At 43.3% G+C, this 20,673-nt stretch overlaps 2 protein-coding genes across 5 annotated transcripts in view; one reads left to right on the top strand and one right to left on the bottom strand.

Moving 5' to 3' along the window:
* SLC25A14 (solute carrier family 25 member 14) overlaps positions 1–10,514 on the top strand; it is a 44,741-nt gene extending 34,227 nt beyond the window's left edge. For all 4 annotated transcript variants that reach the window (XM_008273187.4, XM_002720292.5, XM_008273188.4 and 1 more), the window contains 2 exons: positions 9,058–9,138; positions 10,068–10,514. In XM_008273187.4, coding sequence (XP_008271409.1) covers positions 9,058–9,138; positions 10,068–10,109 — 123 coding nt within the window. In that variant the 3' untranslated portion in view covers positions 10,110–10,514. The remainder of the gene's footprint in view (positions 1–9,057; positions 9,139–10,067) is intronic.
* Positions 10,515–19,048: 8,534 nt separating this feature from the next.
* GPR119 (G protein-coupled receptor 119) lies at positions 19,049–20,340 on the bottom strand. The gene has a single exon (XM_002720293.3). It carries the CDS (start codon positions 20,204–20,206, stop codon positions 19,196–19,198), a length of 1,011 nt encoding a protein of 336 aa, XP_002720339.1. The 5' UTR covers positions 20,207–20,340; the 3' UTR covers positions 19,049–19,195.
* Between the last annotated feature and the right edge of the window lie 333 nt (positions 20,341–20,673).

Below are 20,673 nucleotides of genomic sequence, written 5' to 3' on the forward strand. Positions count from 1 at the left end.
GAAGTAGATATTGAAGCACTGAGAGAGTTAGCAATCTGCCCAAGGTTTTGCAGCTAGTAAGTAGGAGAGGTGAGATTTAAACTCAGACCATTTGGTTTCAAACCAACTTTCTTAACTAACTTCTACATTATGATGACTTCCTCAAATATAGCCAAACATATCCACTTGATGTTCCTTATGCACATCAAATTATGATGTGTCCCCCATAGTGCTTATCCTTCTGTGATATCTCTGTCAATGAATGTCACTCTCTGGTCACCAAATCCAAAACCCAGTTTAGTTGGGTTCTGAAGGATACAGAATGTTAAACAGAAGTCATTGGACCTTTTTTAACTTGATGGGGAGCTATGGAAAGCTTTTAATAAGTTCATATTTGCATTTTAAATAGACTAACTTTGTGGTGACTGATCTAAAACAGTGGTTCTCAATCTTGGATGCACACTGGAATCATTTGGGGAATTTTCACAGCTTGGCCAATTAGCTCAAAATCTGGGCAGTGGGGCCGGGCACTGTGGCGTAGTAGGTTAAGCCTCTGCCTTACACCTTATCCCATATGGGCACTGGTTCAAGTCCCAGCTGCTCCACTTTCAATCCAGCTCTCTGCTATGGCCTGGGAAAGCAGTGGAAGATGGCCCAATGTTTGGGCCCCTGCACCCGCATGAGAGACCCAGAAGAAGTTCCTGGCTGCTGGCTTTGGATTGGCCCAGCTCTGGCTGTTGTGGCCATTTAGGGAGTGAACCAGAGGATAGTAGACCTCTCTCTCTGTCTCTCTGTAATTCTGCGTCTCAAATAAATAAATCTTTTAAAAAACCTGGGGAGTAGGACCCAGGCATCAATATTTTAAAAACTTTGAGGCTGGGGCCGGCATTGTGGCGTAACAGGTTAAACCACTACCTGCAATGCTGGCATCCCATATATGTGCCAATCCCAGAGCAGTGGTTCTTAAAAGTGTCACATGCATCACAGTTACCCGGAGGGCTTGCTGAAGTGTGGTTAGCTCGGTCCCACGCTTCAGTAGGTCTACAGTAGGACCTGAGAATTTGCATTTTTTTAAAAAAGATTTATTTACTTATTTGAAAGGCAGAGTTACAGAAAGTGGGGGAGAAGGCGGGGGAAGAGAGAGAGAGAGACCTTCTATCTACTGGTTCACTCCCCCAGATGGCCACAGTGAAGCCAGGAACCTGGAATGCCATCTAGTTTCCCATATGGGTGGCAGGGACCCAAGTACTTGGGCCGTCTGCTGCTGCTTTCTCAGTCATATCAGCAGGGAGCTGGATCAGAAGTGGAGTAGCTGGGTCTCAAGCCCATGCTCATACAGGATACATGCGTCATAGGTGGCAGCTTTACCTGTTGTTCTGCACCACCGGCCCTGAGAATTTGCATTTCTAACAGGTTCCCAGGCAATAGTGATGCCGCTAGTCTGAGGACCACGCTTTGAGAACCAGTGACCTACAGATAGGGAAGCCGATGAGGGGGAGAAAAAGGTCTCTTTCTAGTAATCTGAACAAGAGGAGATAAGGCCTGGACTTGAGCTTGATAGTGGGAATGCTGAAGGTGGGACAAAGTTGAAATGAATTTAGTTGATAAAGTCAGCAAGATTTCTTTGATTGGATATGGAGAGGTATGGGAAAAATGTATCAAAGATAGCTTCTGGGATTTTGGATTTGGTGACCAGGTGGTAACATTTTTGACAGAAGGATCACAGGAAGAGGAGCAGGTTCTGTGGGAGACACATCGTCATTTGAACACATAATTTGATGTGCCTGTGGAACATTTGGTGGATGTATTTGGCTGTCCTAGCCCTAATTCAGGGGAGAGTGCATGGCTATAGGTAAGAGTCTGTGGATCATTAGTGAAGAAGTGGTACCTAACTGTGGAGGGGCTGACCAAAGAAAGCAGGTAGAGGAGTTTGTGACCTTTTTGCCTTCCCAGCACACTGGAGTCACGCATACCTCTCTCCAGCAATGGCGAGTCACTGAAGCAGTGATTCTTGGACCCTGGGGAGTATAGTTTGGCAAAAGCCCCCGTTGGTATTTCTGACATGCTCAGTCCTCCATTTGACAGTCACTGGTGTAGAAGGAAGAACGGTGGGCCAAGGAAAGAACACTGAGGGGATACCATTTTTTAAGGGCTTGGAAGGTAAGGAAGCCAAGAAAGATCCCAAAAGGTAGCAGTTCTAAGAAATATGGAAACATAGGAGAGAGTGGTGTCGTGGAAACCTCAGGAATAATGAATTCCGGGAAAGAATGAATAGTTATTTAATGTCACATACAGTAGCAATATCCAGTATGATAAGGACTGCAAAGTGTCTGTTGGATCTGAAGGAGGTTTGGTACATTGCTTTGTTTGTTTGTTTGTTTGTTTGTTTGTTTTGACAGGCAGAGTGGACAGTGAGAGAGATAGAAAGAGAGAAAGGTCTTCCTTTTGCCGTTGGTTCACCCTCCAGTGGCCGCCATGGCTGGCGCGCTGCGGCCGGTGCATCGCTCTGATCCGAAGCCAGGAGCCAGGTGCTTCTCCTAGTCTCCCATGGGGTGCAGGGCCCAAGGACTTGGGCCATCCTCCACTGCACTCCCGGGCCATAGCAGAGAGCTGGCCTGGAAGGGGGGCAACCGGGACAGAATCCAGTGCCCCGACCGGGACTAGAACCTGGTGTGCCGGCGCCGCTAGGTGGAGGATTAGCCTATTGAGCCCCGGCGCCGGCCAGTACATTGCTTTTTGTAAAAGTCAGATTGCTGTACATTGATGGATATGTTTAATCATTCATTAATTCAATAAAAAGTTCATATTTTACATTGTAGGCACTATTCTAAGTTGGTGGGGATATGTTGGTCAACAAAAACATCCCTGCCTTCATGGCACTTAGAATCCAACAGAAGGAGATAAACACTTAGGAAGTGAAATCTTCAAGTATAAAGCACTCTTTCATGAGTGGCTAGGAGGAACTAGAAGGTACAATAATATAGGAATGGCATTTATTATGTGCCAGACACTATACATAGACTATATCCTTTGACTCTCACAACAACCTTGAAGAGGCAGGTATTATCTTTCCCATTTAACAAAGGAGGAAACCCAGGTGCAGAGTAACTAAGTAACTCACTCAAGATCACATAACTAATAAGTGCCAGTTCTGGGATTTATGTCAGGGGCTGACTGGTTCCAAAGTTTGTGCTTATAGCCCCTATGCTGTATTGTATCTATGGAAACATTCTTATGTTGATTATAACTTTTGAAAAAAGATTCAGGGGCCGGTGCTGTGGCGTAGTGAGTCAAGCCACCGCCTGCAGTGCCAGTATCCCATATGGGCGCCGGTTCGAGTCCTGGCTTTTCCACTTCAGATGCAGCTCTCTGTTATGGCCTGGAGAAAAGCAATAGAAGATGGCCCAAGTCCTTGGACCCCTGCACTCATGTGGGAGACCTGGAAGAAGCTCCTAGCTCCTGGCTTTGGATCAGCGCAGCTCTGGCCATTGTGGCCAATTGGGGAGTGAACCAGCAGATGGAAGACCTCTCTCTCTCTCTCTCTCTTCTCTCCCCCCCCCCCCGCCTCTCCGTTGCTCTGTGTAACTCTGCCCTTCAAATAAAAATAAATAAATCTTTTAAAAAAGATTCATTTATTAATTTTAAAGGCAGAGTTCAACACACACACAGAGAGGGAGAGACAGGCACACACACACAGATCTTCTATCCAACAGTTTACTCCTCAAATCGGTTTGCTCCTCAAATGGCTGCAATGGCCAGGGCTGGGCCAGGCTGAAGCCAGGAGCCTGGAACTCCACCTGGGTCTCCCACAGGGGTGGCAAGGCCTCAAGTACTTAGCCCATGCTCTGCTGCTTTCCCAAGCACATTAGCAGGGAGCTAGATAAGAAGCAGAAAAGCTGGACTTGAATTGGAGCTCTAATATGGGATGCCTGTGCAGTGTAGCAGCAGTTTAACTGTCTGTGCCATGACACTGGCCCCTGGTCATAACTCTTAAGTATTTGTATTTGCTCACTCATTCACTTATTAGCTGTTTTCTCTTTACACTGACTTTATTCTATCTGTGTTGTCAATATATATTTAGTATCATGCTTTATTATTTTGTATTTCATCTTTTAGAGTCCCAAAACACTGTGGTGAATGGAGGAGTCACACTTTCCTCTCCAACATAGACAAGAACAGCTGCAGGTCTCATCCTGTCATTCCCATCTCAAATATTTTAGTGGCTCCTCATTGAGCCAAGGCTCTGTATGATCCTTTTGGATCCTGTAGCCTTATTTTTACTACTGTTATGCTATATTCCAGGTGCACTAAACAGTGCTAGACTTTGTTTTTTCCCCAAGTTTTCACCTGTGCCATATTATTTTTTTTAAAAAAAGATTTATTTATTTGAGAGGCAGAGAGAGAGAGAGAGAGAGAGAGAGATATTTCTTCTATTGGCTGGTTCACTCCCCAGATGGCCACAACAGCCAGAGCTATGCCGATCCAAAGCCAGGAGCCAGGACCTTTCTCCAGGTCTCCCACGTGGGTGCAGGGGCCCAAAGACTTGGGCCATCTTCCACTGCTTTCCCAGGCCATAGCAGAGAGCTGGATTGGAAGTGGAGCAGCCAGGACTTGAACTGGCGCTCATATGGGATACTGGCATTGCAGGCGGTGGCTTGACCCACTACGCCACAGCACCAGCCCCACCTGTGTCATATTCTTTGCTATGTCCCCCTCCCCCATCACACACCACCCTGAAAACAGCTTTCATTTGGCTAGCTCCTACTCATTCTTCCGATCTCATTACTTTTCCACAAAGGCCTTCTCTGACCATTGAAAACTAGATTATGTGTGCATGGTTTCTCGTACTTTCTCTATGATAACATTTATTGTATTCTTAACAAATCTTTATTGAGAGCTTATTCACATACCATAAAATTCACCATTCTAAAATGGCTTTCGGTGAATTTAGTGTTTTGGTGTTTAACAATGAAGTATGTGTAGCCAACACCACATTCAATTTTTGAATATTTTTATGACCTCGAAAGAATCCCTGTACCCTTTGCTATTACCACTATCCCTCATTTCTTTATCCCTAAGCAGTCATTAATCTTTATATTTCAGTAGATTTGCCTATTATGGATATTTCATATAAGGGAAATCATCCATTATGTGACCTTTTCAACTACATTTTACAATTTAGCATAGTGTTTTCAAAATTCATCCATCTTTTAACATGTACCAGTACTTTGTTCATTTTTGTTGCTGAATAATATTCCATTCTGTGGCTGTACCACATTTTATTCACATTTGGTACATTTTTATCATAATTGCTTTTAATGTCTGTCTGCCCCCAATACAGTCTAAGTTCCATGAAGGCATATTTGTGTGCATCTTACCACTTTATGAAGCAAAGTATTTATTGAATCAAAGAATCTGTAGAACTTCATTAAGAAACCTGTTATCTATATGGTCATCTATAGGTGTTTTCAGACAATGGATTCAAACCAAAAAGTGCCTCCCCAGTTCTAATATTCTGGAGAAGTTGGTAACTATTTTAGAAATTTAGAATTTTAGAAATTGGGGCTGGCTTTGTGGCACAGTGAATGCTGGCATCCCATATGACTACTGGTTTGAGTCCTAGCTGCTCCACTTCCAATTCAGCTCCCTGCTAATGCACATGGGAAAGCAACAAAAGATGGCCCAAGTACTTGGGTCCCTGCCATCCATGTGGAATACCCAGATGGAGTCCCTGGTTCCTGGATTTAGTCTGACCCAGTCCTATCTGTTGTGGGCAGTTGGGGAATAGACCAGCAGATGGAAGATCTCTCTCTTTCTCTCCCTCTCTCTCTCTAACTCTGCATTTCTTTTTATTTTTTTAAAGATTTATTTTTATTTATTTGAAAAGGCAGAGTTAGAGAGAGGGAGACACAGAGAGATCTGCCATCCACTGGTTCATTCCCCAAATGGCCACAATGGTTGGGGCTGGGCCAGGCCAAAGCCAGGAGCTTCTTCCAAGTCTCCCACATGGGTACAGGAGCCCAAGCACTTGGCTGTCCTCTGCTGCTTTGCCAGGCACATTAGCAGGGAGCTGAATTGGAAGTGGAGTAGCTGGGACTTGAACTGGCATCTATATGGGATGCTGGCATCCCAGGCAGTAGCTTTACCCGTAATGCCACATCACTGGCCCTGTAACTCTGTCTTTCAAATAAATAAATACATCATTTGAAAAACCTGGTAATTATAAGGATTCTGATGGGTCGTTAATGGTTTGTTTTGTTTATGCAATTTTATTTATTGGAAAATATTAAATTATTATTATTTGTACTAGACACTTTAGTTGGTGGGGATATAATGGTGAACAAGACAAACAGTCCCTGCTCTTCTGTTTTAAAGATTTATTTATTTATTTATTTGAAAGGCAGAATTAGACACAGAGAGACTGATCTTCCATCTGCTGGTTCACTCCCCCAAGTGGCCAGGGCTGGGCAAGGCCAAATCCAAGAGCCCAGAACTCCATCTGAATCTCCTACCTGGTTGGCAGGGGCCTAAGTACTTGGACCATCTTCCACGGCTTTCCCAGGCACATTAGTAGGGAACTGGATTGGAAGTGGAGCAGCTAGTACTCCAACTGCCTCTCATGGGATGCCAGCACCGCAGGTGGCTTAACCCACTGAACCATGAGGCCGGCCCACACCCTTGCTGCCTTGGAGATAACATTCTAGCTGAGGGAGATGGACAATAAACCCACACATAATAATCAGTATAATTTTAGGTAGAACCCATGCCATGAATAAAATAATAGCATATTGAAAATAGTGACTTGGTGGTGCATAACTGCTTCAGCTAGGGGAGTAAGGGAAAGCCTATGAGGAACTTGGAGCTGAGATCCGAGTGATGAGAAGCAGGTGGCCACAAGAAGAACTGAGAGAAAAGCATTTCACAGAAAGGGAGCAGGTTACAAAAGGCCTGAGTGGGGAGTAAAGGGAATGTGTGAGGTGTGTGCAAAGGTTAGAAAGAAGGCTAGTGTGGCTGAACGTGGTGAAGGAGAAAGCAGGAAATCAAACTGGAGAGAGGCAGGAGCTAAATCAGATGGGATCCTGTAGATCATCGCCGAGAATTTGCAATTATAATGAAATCCATCAGGAAGCCATTTGAGATTGTTAAGCAGGAGAGTGACACAACCATGTTTGGAATTTTAAAAAGTTGTTCTTTAGCCAGCGCCTCGGCTCACTAGGCTAATCCTCCACCTAGCGGTGCCAGCACACCAGGTTCTAGTCCTGGTCGGGGCGCCGGATTCTGTCCCAGTTGCCCCTCTTCCAGGCCAGCTATCTGCTGTGGCCAGGGAAGGCAGTGGAGGATGGCCCAAGTGCTTGGGCCCTGCACCCCATGGGAGACCAGGAGAAGCACCTGGCTCCTGCCATCGGATCAGCACGGTGCGCCGGCCGCAGCGCGCTAACTGTGGTGGTCATTGGAGGGTGAACCAACGGCAAAGGAAGACCTTTCTCTCTGTCTCTCTCTCTCAATATCCACTCTGCCTGTCAAAAAAAAAAAAAGTTGTTCTGGCTTGTAGGTGTGGATTTTAGATCGGTTAGTCTATTGTGGCAGTGCAGGTAAGAGATGATGGGAGCAGATTGTGTCTCTGAGGTACCCTATTATTTAACTGCCTATGATTCTAGGTCATCTGCACCTGGACTTTGGGTGATTTTCACAGTTTTCCAGCATCAGTTTTGGTCTGAGTTCTTTAGCACTTGCTGAAGATCCATTGTCGGGAGATAAGCATATTACCTCAGTGCTTCCATAAGTAATGCCCTTATTATCTCTGCTGTTGTTAGACTACAAGATGGGAAGAGGGATGTTTACAAACCTGGCTTCTCATATTATTGTCTTGTCCAAACATATCCATTCAGTAAGAATATAGTAGATTTCACTTCACTAGAGGAAATGGAAAAAGGTGTCTAACACAATGCCTCACACATTGTAGTTACTTAATAGATATTTGTGTGTTAATAAGAACAGTTTCTGCTGGCTGAATTGCACATGCCACCAGCTTATGACCTTTGCTATGCATAATTTGTCATTTAATTATCATAACCACTCAATTGATGTGTATAAAACAGGGAAGCACAACTCAGAGCGGTTTGCATTGTTCCTCATGTAATCGTCAAAGCATTCACATGAAGTAGGCCACAGTGTGCTACACAATTTACAATAATGAAAGAGACCGAGGGAAGGCTAGTGACTTGACCAACTCCCTATTCCCTTACCCTGCTTTGGTTTTGAGTGCTTATCGTTTCTGCATGCAACACATATCAATTTGTGTGTTTATTTGTCAACTACTCTAGAATATGCCCTCCATGAGGGCAGAGGCTAGATTTAGCTATTGCTGTGTTACAAAGTACCCCCAAAATTCAGTGCCTTGAAACAACACACATTATTTTGCAGCTTCTCTGGGTTGGGAATTTGAGAAGCAGCTCAGCTGGGTGAATCAGGCTTAGCATCTGTCATGAGGTTGTAGTTCACATGTCAGCTAGGGATGCAGTCCTCTAAGGGCTTGACTGGGGCTAGGGTATTTGCTTCACAGATCACTCCCATGACTTTTCCAGAGGCCTCAGATCCTTACCACATATACCTGTCTTTATGACATACAAGAAAGAATAAGGCAGATGCCTTATTATATGTAAAGTACCTTTTATAACCTAGCAGTGAATGGAGATGATACATGTTAACTATTACCAAACTCTATTGATGATACAGACGAATCCTGAAACATCTCCTGAAACATCGTGGAATAGGGGCTACAGAAAGGCATGAGTAACAGGTCAGAGGGTTCATGGAGGGCTATCTTGGAGGCTTGCTTTCACAGCCGCTTCCTCTGTTTTGTTTACTGTTAAATTCCCAGAAGAGTGCCTTGCATATGGTAGGTGCTTAGTAAATATTTGTTGAGTAAGTGGGTAGGTGAATTTAAATTACATATGATTTTTTTTTTTAAAAAGAGCCATTCATGGAGCCATAAGTTGCTGGGGTGAGAGGTGAAGGATTGTCAAATATAAAGAGAAAGGGGAATTCACTCTGTTTTTGGTTATATCTTTCCCTCAGATGTGGAAACATGAAGGGTTTTTTGCACTCTATAAAGGATTTTGGCCAAACTGGCTTCGACTTGGACCCTGGAACATCATTGTATCCTTTTAGTAACATGAGATTGAAAGGAAATCCTTAAAGCTCCCAGGTAATTCTAAGCTATGGGAAGGAAATTTTGATTATTATGGTGTTTTAGTCAAGTGAGAAATCCGGGCATTGCAGTGGTGAGCATTGAGGATGGAACTAAGTAGAGGAACAGCTTTCAGTTGAAGGCTAATACAAACTAGAGAGGAATAGGAAAGCATGGGCCAAACTTTCCTTTTTAAAACGAAAACAAGAAGCACACCCAATCTGGAAGGGGTGATAATGTTTTTAGAAATCCTGATGAGAGATGCCCACAGGAATGCCATGCTGAAGTGGTCGGGCTTTCCTGCCCCTAACTAAAGGACCAAAATAGCGGGGAAGTAATAACCGGACAGAAAATATTCATAGAGTGAAAGAATCCACAGTAAAATAGGGCTCTTTCCTCATGAGTGAATCTCCCTCCTTTAGCTGTGTTAGAGTGCCTCCTGTGCCTAGAGCCATGGATGGAATGCTAGGTGTAGTGTAAGTATTGTAGGGTCCAAAAGTAATTCTCTGGGGTCTGTAGGCTGAGGGAGATCATGTCTCTCTCCCTCTTTGGAATTGCTTTGATCAGCTAATATATGTAACAGTTACTCTAGCACTGAATTATATGTTGTCATTGATGTTCTTAGGGATTTTTGTGAGTGCCCTGTCTGCCCTTGAGGGCTGTATTCAAGTTTTAATCTGTTTATATTGCCAAATGCCTACAGTAATAATGGACACATGGTAGGCACTTAATGCATGCTTCTTGATTTGACAAGTGTGTTTAAAAGGACTATAATGTAAGTGTAAGTTAGAATAGCACAGGCTAAGTACCTTCGTTTAAGAGAAATGCAGTGTTCAATTGTAGAACTGGGTTTAGCTCTTGGAATCAGCCCGGTGATCTTCCATGACTTACTCTTCAGTTTTTTATTACATACGAGCAGCTCAAGAGGCTTCAAATCTGAGGACTGAGTCCCACGTGAGCCCAGCCCTTCCAGCCTTTCTACTGTTTTCTTTCTCTGTGTTCTAATGTATTTTGACAAAACTGTAAGAGTTTACTGAACCACTGGTCTCCCAAGGACCTCCTGATAGAAGAACAATAGGATGGTCCAAAGTTGTGTATGTGTTTGTGTTACCATGTTAACTTCTCCCACAGAGGAATTGTTAACATTGAAATTCTGGCCCCAGATTGGTATCTTCTGTGAAGATGGATACTGATGGGTGACATTCAAAATTGCCTTCTTTCCAAATGTGGGTTAAATGGAGTTGGTGAGCCCCAAACTTGGGCTAGAGCAGAAGGCATAGGCCAGGGCAGTTATTGCCATGTATGTTGTGGACCTCAGTTCTCATTAAAGTATTTATTGGCATCATTTTGACTTTGTCTTCATTTACTATTTTCTCCTTTGCCAGTTCTTTAAGTTACATTCTACAGAAAATGAAAAAGAGAAGGGGACTGTGAAAGTAAGATTGGTCTCTTTAAAGCACATATTTATGAGAAGATTAAGAAAATTTTGCCTTCCCTCTGCCATACATTGTCATAATGTCACCCACTTCTAGACATCAGGCAAGCAGTTCTTTCCTAAGTATGAAGAAATAAACAAGTGACTCATTTGGAAGTTTCTACACATAAAATGCTTAAAAAAAATCCTATGTTCAGAGTCCTAATCGTATTATGGGCAAAATGTTCTGACTACTTTCTAACACTTAAGATAGTGCCTATACCTTATATGCCCTCAAATATTTGTGGAATGAATAGTTCATGTTTATCAGTTAATTCCTTTGTTGAGCAATCATTTATTATGTGTCTATTATATCTTCGAACCTGGGAATATAAAAACCAGCATGAGGTAGTCTCTGTTTCCGAGTTGACATCATAGCAGGAGAGCAGATCTGTAACTAATAACTGCAGTGTCGGTTCTAAGTACTCTGTGAGAGAGGAACAAAGTGCTGTGGGAGCACAGAGGATGAGTAGCCTTACCTAGAGTAGTTGTCAAATATAAAGTGGGGTGACATTTGAGCTGAATCAAAGAAGGGTAGATGCTCCTATATAATCAGGCATTATACAGGTTTACTGATGTAAAATGACATGTATCTATCATTATAGAATCATGCCAAATAGTTTCAATGCCCTAAATATTCTCTGTATTCCTCCTGTTCATTCCCCCATCCTCTCTAAACCCTGGCAACCACTGAGCCTTTCGGTTTCTCTGTGATTTTGACCTTTCCAGAGTGTCATATAATTGGAATCGCATAGTGGTTGTTCAGATTGGATTCGTCCACTTAAGGCTTTGGATTTAAGGTTCCTTCATGCCTTTATAGCTCATTTCTTTTTAGTGCTGAATAATAGTCCATTGTCTGACTATAACCACAATTTATTTACCCAGTCCCATACTGGAAAACATCTTGGTTGCTTCCAAGTTTTTGTAATTATGAATAAACATGCTATAAACATTTGTGGTCACGTTTTTGTGTTGACATAAGTTTTCAGCTCATTTAGATGTATACCAAGGAGTATGATCACTGAGTGGTATGATAAGAGTATGTTTAGTTCTGTGAGGAACTGCTCAACCGTCTTCCAAAGTGGCTGTACCTCTTTGCGTTCTCAGCAGCAATGAATGAGAGTTCCTCTTGCTCTACATTCTCTCCCCCTTGTAGTGTGTCAGTGCTTTGGATTTTGGCCCTTATAATAGGTGTGAAGTGGTGTCTCATTGTTTATGTTTTTTTAAAGATTTATTTATTTGTTCAAAAGGCAGAATTAGAGAGAGAGAGAGAGAGAGAGAGAGAGAGAGGTCTTCCATCCACTGGTTCACTCCCCAAATGGCTGCAATGTGCCAATCCGAAGCCAGGAGCTTTTTTCTTCATCTCCCATGTGGGTTCAGGGGCCCAAGGACTTGGGCCATCTTCGACTGCTTTCCCAGACCATAGCAGAGAGCTGGATCTGAAGAGGAGCAGCCAGGACTAGAACTGGCGCCCGTATGGGATGCCGGCACTGCAGTTGCTGCCTTTACCCTCTATGCCACAGTGCCAGCCCTTCCCCCCTTTTTAATATCTGGAGAATGAGACAACTCAGATAATAGTAGCTGAGACTGACATGGCTTTTATTATGTGCTGGGTTCTAGTGTGTTGTGTGTGCAAGACCATCGACGTCCTTATAACCACTCCTGTGAAGTAAGTACTGTTCTTGTTTCTCAGATGAGAAATACTTTCCCCCTTAGAAAGTGACAGATCCAGGTTCTAGCCTTTGCAGTCTGGCTTATGGCTCATGCTTAGAGTCAACTATGCCAAAGGTGCACTGATTTAACCTTGTTCCGAGTCTCTGACAGTTTATGGCAGGTATGCAGTAAAGCATATTGATTTCATTAATTCCCCTAGCTTTATAGCACCCTAGAGAAAGAAGGTCAGTAGCTTTGTGGTTGGCCACTCTTTAACACTTAACTGTAGTGCTGGGTTTAGCTTATTTTCCTGGAGACCTGTGGCTGTACATATATCATTTTCCCCTTTCTGCTGCTTCTCTCCCTTCCCTTTTTTGGTCTTTCTTTATCACTATCCCACCCCCTTTTCCTCCAGTCTAATTGAGCACAATTCAGCAGGGGGTGGCACAGCAGGGTTCAAGGGATCTTGCTGTCAGAAGATGGCACTACGAAACATGAACTTGTTCCTGTTGGATGTTAGATCATTTGTGAAGAACATGCAGTTATTTCTACAGATGCTGCTAGTTTGACATTTAGTAATTTGGACATGTGGCTAGACTTCTATGCAAAGAAATGTTTTGTTGTAAACAAATGCATGGGAAGAATGATTAAGCTATTAAGGACCAATTATGAATAATTCTTTTCTATTATTCACTAAGGCATATTATTTAAGGGATAATATTTTTTGTCAGCCTAGGTCTGTTAGGGTATTACCTGTTTTTCTTAACAAATTTCTTTGTTCTCTCAGGAACAGCTATTCCTCGACAATCTTAATTTCTAAAGTCTTGCTGTAAGGGGTATTTCTTCTCTATACTCAGTGTCTCAGCCTCAGAATGTGGTTGTATTATGGGCTATGCTTTACTATAAGTACTCTTCATACATCCTTGTGTCTCCTATTTATTTAATAAAAAGAAAAACAATTCACCACCATGCACTGTGTGAGATTTCTAAGGGACCTGGTCATCTTAAGGTGCTGGCTGGAATTTTGAATAAGAAATGTTTAGATTATGAGTCTGTTTTCCACATTTGAAACAACTCTCATAGACATTGAGCTATAATATCTTGGTTTAGTTTTCTCACCTATAAAAAAATCTCCTCTGAGATGTAACTGATACCCATTTGCTTTTCTATAGGAAGTGCTTTCATGTTTGTTGAGTGGTTCAGTGGATAAAGCCACACAAATACTATGGGTGGAAAAAGTACACTGAACAGTTTTCTGAACAGCATGGCCTTTTACTGGGCCTATGACTGTTCTCTCAGCATGTTTATCAGCTTTTTAGTGCCTTAATGTCAATACAACTGAGACAGAATTGGAACTGATAGGGATTTATTACAGTAACTGGGAAATATGATTCAATCATGGAATTGTTGGGCAACATGCACCAAATGGGAGCAAACCTAACTAGATGAGGAAATCCCCTCAGGCCCTTGGCCCTGTGTGATTATATTTGGCCCTCCTGTGCTTGGGAGCAAATAAATCCTGCCTGCCTCATGTGTAGAAGTGGTTTTGAAAGCCACAGGAACCACTTTGCGCATTAGAACAGACTCTTAGACCCTTAGCACTGCATTGGTGGTTTCTAGGACTCCTCACGAGAGGGCTCCTTGAGCCTGGTGGCTGATTATGGTCTCAACAGCTTATAAATCCAGTGACCATATGGCTGGGTAGCAGCATGTTAAGCTCTCATGCCCTTTACCCTGCCACGTGTGATCCATTAAGGGAAGCACATCTTTCCCTTTCAGCTTCACGGCTTCAGCTGCATCGCAAGAATGGTCTCCTAAGCTCTGTGAGAAACTGTTTTCTGATTCACTTGCCTGCTTAGCACAAAGCAGCTACCTCCAAAAGTTTCAGAGTGAAGACACTGAAATCACCATCTGGATCCCACATACTGCTGTCGGATGGGCTTGTTCTTAGTCCAGGTTTCTGAATGTGCAGGAGGCAGATTAACCCTAGCAGTAGGATATGTCAAAGGGCTTCCTTTTGTGATACACAAAACAACAACAACAGCTGGTTAACTCTCTTGGTATGGCTGATGCTTTCCGGAAGCTACATGTCTTTATTTCTTTGAGATTAGTGAGGTTTGTTCATTTACGGGTCACTTATGATTTCTCTTAGCAGATATCCCGGGGAAACATTACACTTTGAGAAATGCTGGCAGAAGTATGAATCAAACTTCTTACCAATGTTTAATGCCCTTTGATCTAGTAATACTGCTCTGGAGAATTTATCCCAAGGAACTGAACAGAGACATGTCAAAGAGTTATACAGAAGGGTATTTATAGTGGTATTGCAACAGTGGGAAATTGGAAATGATCTAAATTTTAGCACATCTATAAGGAAATGGTTCAAATAGTATACATTTGTTAACAAACATGCAACCAATTACAAGCTATGTTTTTGAAGACTTAACAACAGGAAAATACACAATGTTAAGTAAAAAAAAAAAAACAGATGAAGGAGAGTTACAGGTCATCTCTGGGTGGTGTAATTGTGGGCACCTTTATGATTTTCCACATTTTCAAAAAATTCTAAAACAAGTTGCTTTTAAAATCAGAATAATAAACATGATTTACACATCGATATATATCTCTAGAAGAAATCCCAGCAAAACTAGGTCAATTTAGCACCCAATTCCTAATAAACATTTGTGGGATAGGTAGGTGGATGGAGGGACAAACGAATGACAATTGACATTTGTAGACACCGTCATTGAGTTTATAAGATGGCAGAAATTACAAAGACTCATTAATTCAAAGACAATATTTCCAGACAGGTCATCAGTTTGAAGGATGACATGGAAGGTACTCAAGGAATCATAAAATTGAGTGGCTGATAGTAGACAAGGAGCTGTGGTCTGCTCTTGGACCCTTTACTGCTCTTGCTGCCCAGCTACTGACATCATGTTTCCTCTTACTCTGTGTGTGTCCTTGCAGTGTTTTTTGTGTCTGCCATTTTCACTGATCCCTATTGGTATGGCTAGGGAGAGTATGTTGAGAACAAAACCAAGATCATAACTTCAATTCCTATTTGAACCAGTTTAGTCTCTCTGTCTAGGTAGAAGGTATCCCGAGACTAACTCTTGTTGACCAACTCTCAGAGATGAGCATACTTGTCATGAGGACAAGCAGGATAGTGTTGGTAGATCAGGGCAGCTTGCTTCTAAAAATTGTGAAATCATTCAAAGCACTCCTTGACAAAGGGTTATGTATTCTATATTCTTGACAGTAATCCTCTGAAACTAAAGTGTGATATATGCATAACTCGAGCTCCCCAAGAAATCCATGTAAAACTTGGGCATGTCACAATTTATGTAACAAATTCACAATAATCTGTTCATGAAAACAGTCAGAGAGACTGATTGACCTGCATTGCATCATACAAGATCTCAGTTTTTTTTTGATGTTTTGATTAAATTGCTGAACAGAATCTGGCTTCTTTGCAAATCCATCAGGAGACAACATTGGATGCATGAGTGAAATCTCAATGTTTCCTCTCCAGTGTATTCCTTTATCTGTGAAGCAATGTATGTCAAAGAAAGCCATTAGACTTTTGCATAGCATTCTGTATTTTTGCTCTTGGCAGCTTATTAAACACAGAGTGCTTAATTGCAGTTACTGTTAAACCCAAGTGTATGATCCTAGTGCCAGTGCCTTGTTTCTATCTGCTCTGTCTTTATCCTGCTAAGGTATTTGATTTACTAGTTATCTTTTTCAACCTGAGTCACATCTCTCATTATTCATTTTGAGAAATTATATTCAGAGAATTCACAGGTCTGAGCCAAATTGCTCTGATCCTGTAGTTAATAATATCTGAATATATAGACTCCCTTAAGCAGGTCAACTGGCTGTTTTATTTTTAGCATTTTTAAGAAAGAGGAAGAGAAATTTTTTTTCTGAACACTAACAATGTGCTATATTTTATTAGGCATTTTCACATGTATTATCTGAGTTAATGCTCACCATAACCATGGAAGGCAGTATTATTAGCTTGGTTTTATAAATAAGGAATATAGCTTTGAGAATTTAAATACATGAATCATAACGTGAACATGATCTGTTGTACTTCACAGCCTGTGGTTTTCCCACCACACGTCTGATGCTAGGGGACAGCAGGGTTTCTCAGACCAAACCTAGTAACACAGTGATCACCTAGCCACCCCTCCACTCCTGCATTTCTCCTGTACCTTTCTTGGAAAAATTTGTTAATTTTAATTTTTGATGGGTAATTATATATATATGATACACATGATGGGATACACATTTACAACATGGAATGATGAAATTTGGCTAAGTTCCATTCCACTTTACTTGTATTACCTGGGCAAGATCCATCCTTTGCAACAAGTCCAGGAGTGAAGCCTTGAATCACCAATATGGAGCATGTTGGCTTGAGCCTGCTTTCAATTTTGTCCAAAATACAGTTGTTTGTATTTTACCTAGTTCCCAGGGTCTCATTAACCCAATCCAAGAATGTGCCTTCTTGTATTTCTGGCATAATTGTTCCTTGATGGATGCTAAACCCTGCAAGGCATCTTGGGTTCCATTATCCACTCAGGAGCTAAGAAGTTCTTCTGTTGTAGGAACATAAAGCCTGCTGTGGTGAAAGCAAGTACCTTCTTCCTCTGGGCTGGCCTGGTAAACAGAGCAACTGCAGTAGAATAGGTCAGTGGGAAACAGGCCAGTTGGGCTGAAGACAGAGGGTGAACATAGGGAGAAAGGAATTTTCAAGAGTAAAGAAACTCAAAGGGATGGCTATTATCCTTTGGACAGCTGATGAACAAAAGCTGGAGGCTAATCTAAGACTCAAAGGGAATTAAGGAAAGCCAAGTGTGAAAATTCATGGTGTGGTGACATCGTTTTAAGAGGAAGATGGCTGGATTCCATCCAGGTTCTGAACATTATAATTTGAGATTTGAAGGAACGTTTGCAAGGGCCTCTTGGAATTAGCCATTACACAGTAAACTCAAATGCATTCTCAGACCAACTTTTTAAAGATATTGAGAGATTAGCTTTCCAGTGTTGGTTCAGCACCAAATCTCAGACAAATTTATACACACGGTTTTACTTTCTTCTTGCTATCTTTTGTTGTCAACTCAGAAGCTTTCTGGAGAGGTAATCTTTTGGTACTTGAGAGCCAAACTCCATGGCACTCCACTGTGGAGACTAAAGGTTGAGAAAAGAGTTACAGGGAAACACAGGAAGGCAGAGCGTGGTTTCTTCCCCGTTTCTGTTCTTGAATTCTTCCTGCCAGGGTTGTTCAGGGGGAACCTAAGCATAATTCCCAGCTGCCAACATTGACATTATCGGTATTCCGTAGAAAGGAGGATGAGGTACCTGCTCTTCAGTCGGTCCTTTGTGCCATCTTGACGCCCTCATCTTGTGCAACTGAGTCTCTCAGAAAATGCACATTAGGAGTAAATGAAAGAAGGTCTAGGTCTGAGGAGCAAAGAGGGTCCAGTCTGCAGAGCTTGGCAGCACCTGCCGTGGCACCTACCTCTTTTCCCTCTTTCCTCCCTCCCACTGTCAGAATTCATGCTTCATTGTCTTCAGCAAAAAGCTACATGTGACATATGAAACAACTAAGGGGAAGAAGCACCAGGAGATTTAAAAGGTGGTAAATTGGGGGGGCATAATAGCAGAAATAATCACAAGATAGGCTATATCCGAAAGGAACTCTATTGGGGTGGGGGGCAGCGTTGTGGCACAGCATGTAAAGCTGTTCCTGTGATGCTGGCATCTCACATGGGCTCCAGTTCGAGTCCTGGCTGCTCCACTACTGATCCAGCTCTTTACTAATGGCCTGGGAAAAGCAGCCAAAGATGGCCCAACTGTTCAGGCCCCTGCCATGCGCGTGGGAGACTGAGAGAATCTCCTGGCTTCTGGTTCCTAGCTTCATCCTAGCCAGCCCTGGCCATTGCGGCCATCTGGGGAGTGAACAAGTGGATGGAAGAATGGACGATCTCTCTGTCTCTCCCTCTTTGACTGTAACTTTGAGTTTCAAATAAATATTAAAAAAAAAGAAGAAATCCTATTTGGAACACTATGATGTGTGGGAAAACACACACTTTAGATTCCAATTGAGATTCTGGAATTATATACAAACTCACGCTATGAAATCTCTGATTTACATCAGGAGGGGCAGGAGGTACAGGAGCCCTTCATTTTACCAAAGCAATTACTTGAGTAAATCACAATAGTAAACACTGAAGAACAGAACCTTACTTCTCTAGTGCTGTGCTGTCCAGTATGGTAGCCACTAGCCACATATGGCTATCAAGCATTTAAAATATGCTTAGTTTAAATTGAAATATTCTGTAAGGTAAAATATATATCACATTTCAAAGACTTGGTATGAACAACACTAATAATTTTGATTACATGTTAAAGTAATATTTTGTACATATATATATATAGGGTTAATAAAGCATTACTTTTCACTGTTTCTTTTTACCTTTTTAACATGACTACGAGAACATTTGAAATTATGCCTGTGGCTTGCATTATAATTTCTGCTGCGCGGTGCTGCCGTGTTTTTATCAGAATAGGATTTGGTATATAGCACGTTTTTAGCAGTACATTTCTTGCTTTAGATAAGTGTACCTGCACAGGAGATACAGGGCAATTTCAAAAAGGACAGGGAGCAGTGGCAATTTGCAGTGGGGAAAGGGATGGGGCAAGAAGGTTAGGACCCTACCTCAGTTGCCCCTCAGGCTGAGGGTCAGGGGATGCAGGGCGGGGAAGCGGGCTGGCAGATTGCCTGAAGCGAGTGCTCTCTCATTCCCCTTGGCTCCATCCGATCTCCTCCTTGAGTCCCAGAGGGGAGAGGGGAGAGGCACTTTGAAACTTCTAATGCCCTTACCATCTTAGCCATCAAGCTCTGAGTGGGAGATAGTGACGATGTGACAAGAAGTTTCTCTGGGCCTTTCTGGGCCTCCATTCTTGGCTGAGACAAGGAGGAAGAGGAACGCAGTGAGCCCCTTCTTCACTCCCAGGGCCATCTGGTAGAGCTGCTGTCGCACTTCCTTCTGCCAATAGGCATAGATGAGTGGGTTGAGCAAGGAGTTGCCCACACCAAGCAGCCACAGGTACCGTTCCAGTGCTAGGTAGAGCTGGCACTCCTGGCAGGCCACTTGCACGATGCCAGTGATGAAGAAGGGAGCCCAGGACAGAGTGAAGCTCCCAATGAGAACAGACACAGTGCGGACGGCCTTGAAGTCACTGGGAGTCCTTGGAGGCCGGTAAGCTCCAGCCATGGCTCCTGCATGTTCCATCTTTCGGATTTGCTGGCTGTGCATGAAGGCAACCTTGAGCATGTCACAGTAGAAGAAGACAAAGAGGAGCTGGGCTGGGAAGAAGCCAACGCAGAAGAGGGTCAGCACGAAGCGAGGGTGAAACACAGCAAAGAAGCTGCAGGGCCCCTGGTAGGTGGTCTGCTGGAATACGGGGACTCCGAGTGGGAGGAAGCCAATGAAGTAAGACAACAGCCACAGCCCGGCAATGCATGCCCCAGCCACGAGCCCACTCATGATCTGGAAGTAGCGGAGGGGCTGCTTGATGGCAAGGTACCTGTCAAAGGCAATCAGCATGACCGTGAGGACAGAGGCAGCTGCAGAGGAAGTGACAAATGCCATCCGAAGGCTGCACAACGTCTTCTGTGTGGACCGAGCAGAGTTGGAGACCTGGTCTGAGACCAGGCCAGAGATGGCCACGCCAATCAAGGTGTCAGCCACAGCCAGATTCAAGGTGAAGCAGAGACCGACACCGTCACTCCTGTGGATCAACAGCAGCACAGCCAGGGCCACTAGTGCATTGGCAGCAATGATGAGGGAGGCCAGCACAGCAAGGATCACTCCGAATGAGAAAGAGGGCTCCATGTCTGGAAGTGGCAGGACTTCCACTTACCAGGTCATGCCGGCTCTCCAGCTCAAATTCTCATGGGCCAGGCGCTGAGCAGCTGTGGGTTCAGAGCTACAGTGCAATTCTGGCCACTGCCGGCAGTCCGGGCTGGCAGCTGGCCATCCTGTGGGTCATTAAGAAGTCCTCCTCTTTTTCAGTCCTGAGCCTGCTGTCTCTCCAGCTCTCTGAAGGCAGCAGTCCCTGTGCAGACCTCCCCCTGGTCTTGAACTGGTCCCTCCCCCTGACAACAAGCGAGTCACCAGACAACTCTCAAGTACCTGGTGTCTCGCCAGGCCCTCTCTTTACTGATGCTTCAAGGACTTTGTTTGGAGGCATTGGGGCATTAACCAGGTATCCTGTCTGACAGAAGATATAATTGACTCTAATCACACATTTTCTCCCTCCATAGCTTGATGTTAAATTTCTACTTCTTCCTAAGCCGGAG

The sequence above is a fragment of the Oryctolagus cuniculus genome, chromosome X (genome assembly GCF_964237555.1).
Source record: "Oryctolagus cuniculus chromosome X, mOryCun1.1, whole genome shotgun sequence".
Classification (NCBI taxonomy): Eukaryota; Metazoa; Chordata; class Mammalia; order Lagomorpha; family Leporidae; genus Oryctolagus; species Oryctolagus cuniculus.

Coding starts and splice junctions, on each gene's coding strand:
- GPR119 (XM_002720293.3), bottom strand. CDS start 20,206: ATGGAGCCCTCTTTCTCATTCGGAGTGATCCTTGCTGTGCTGGCCTCC.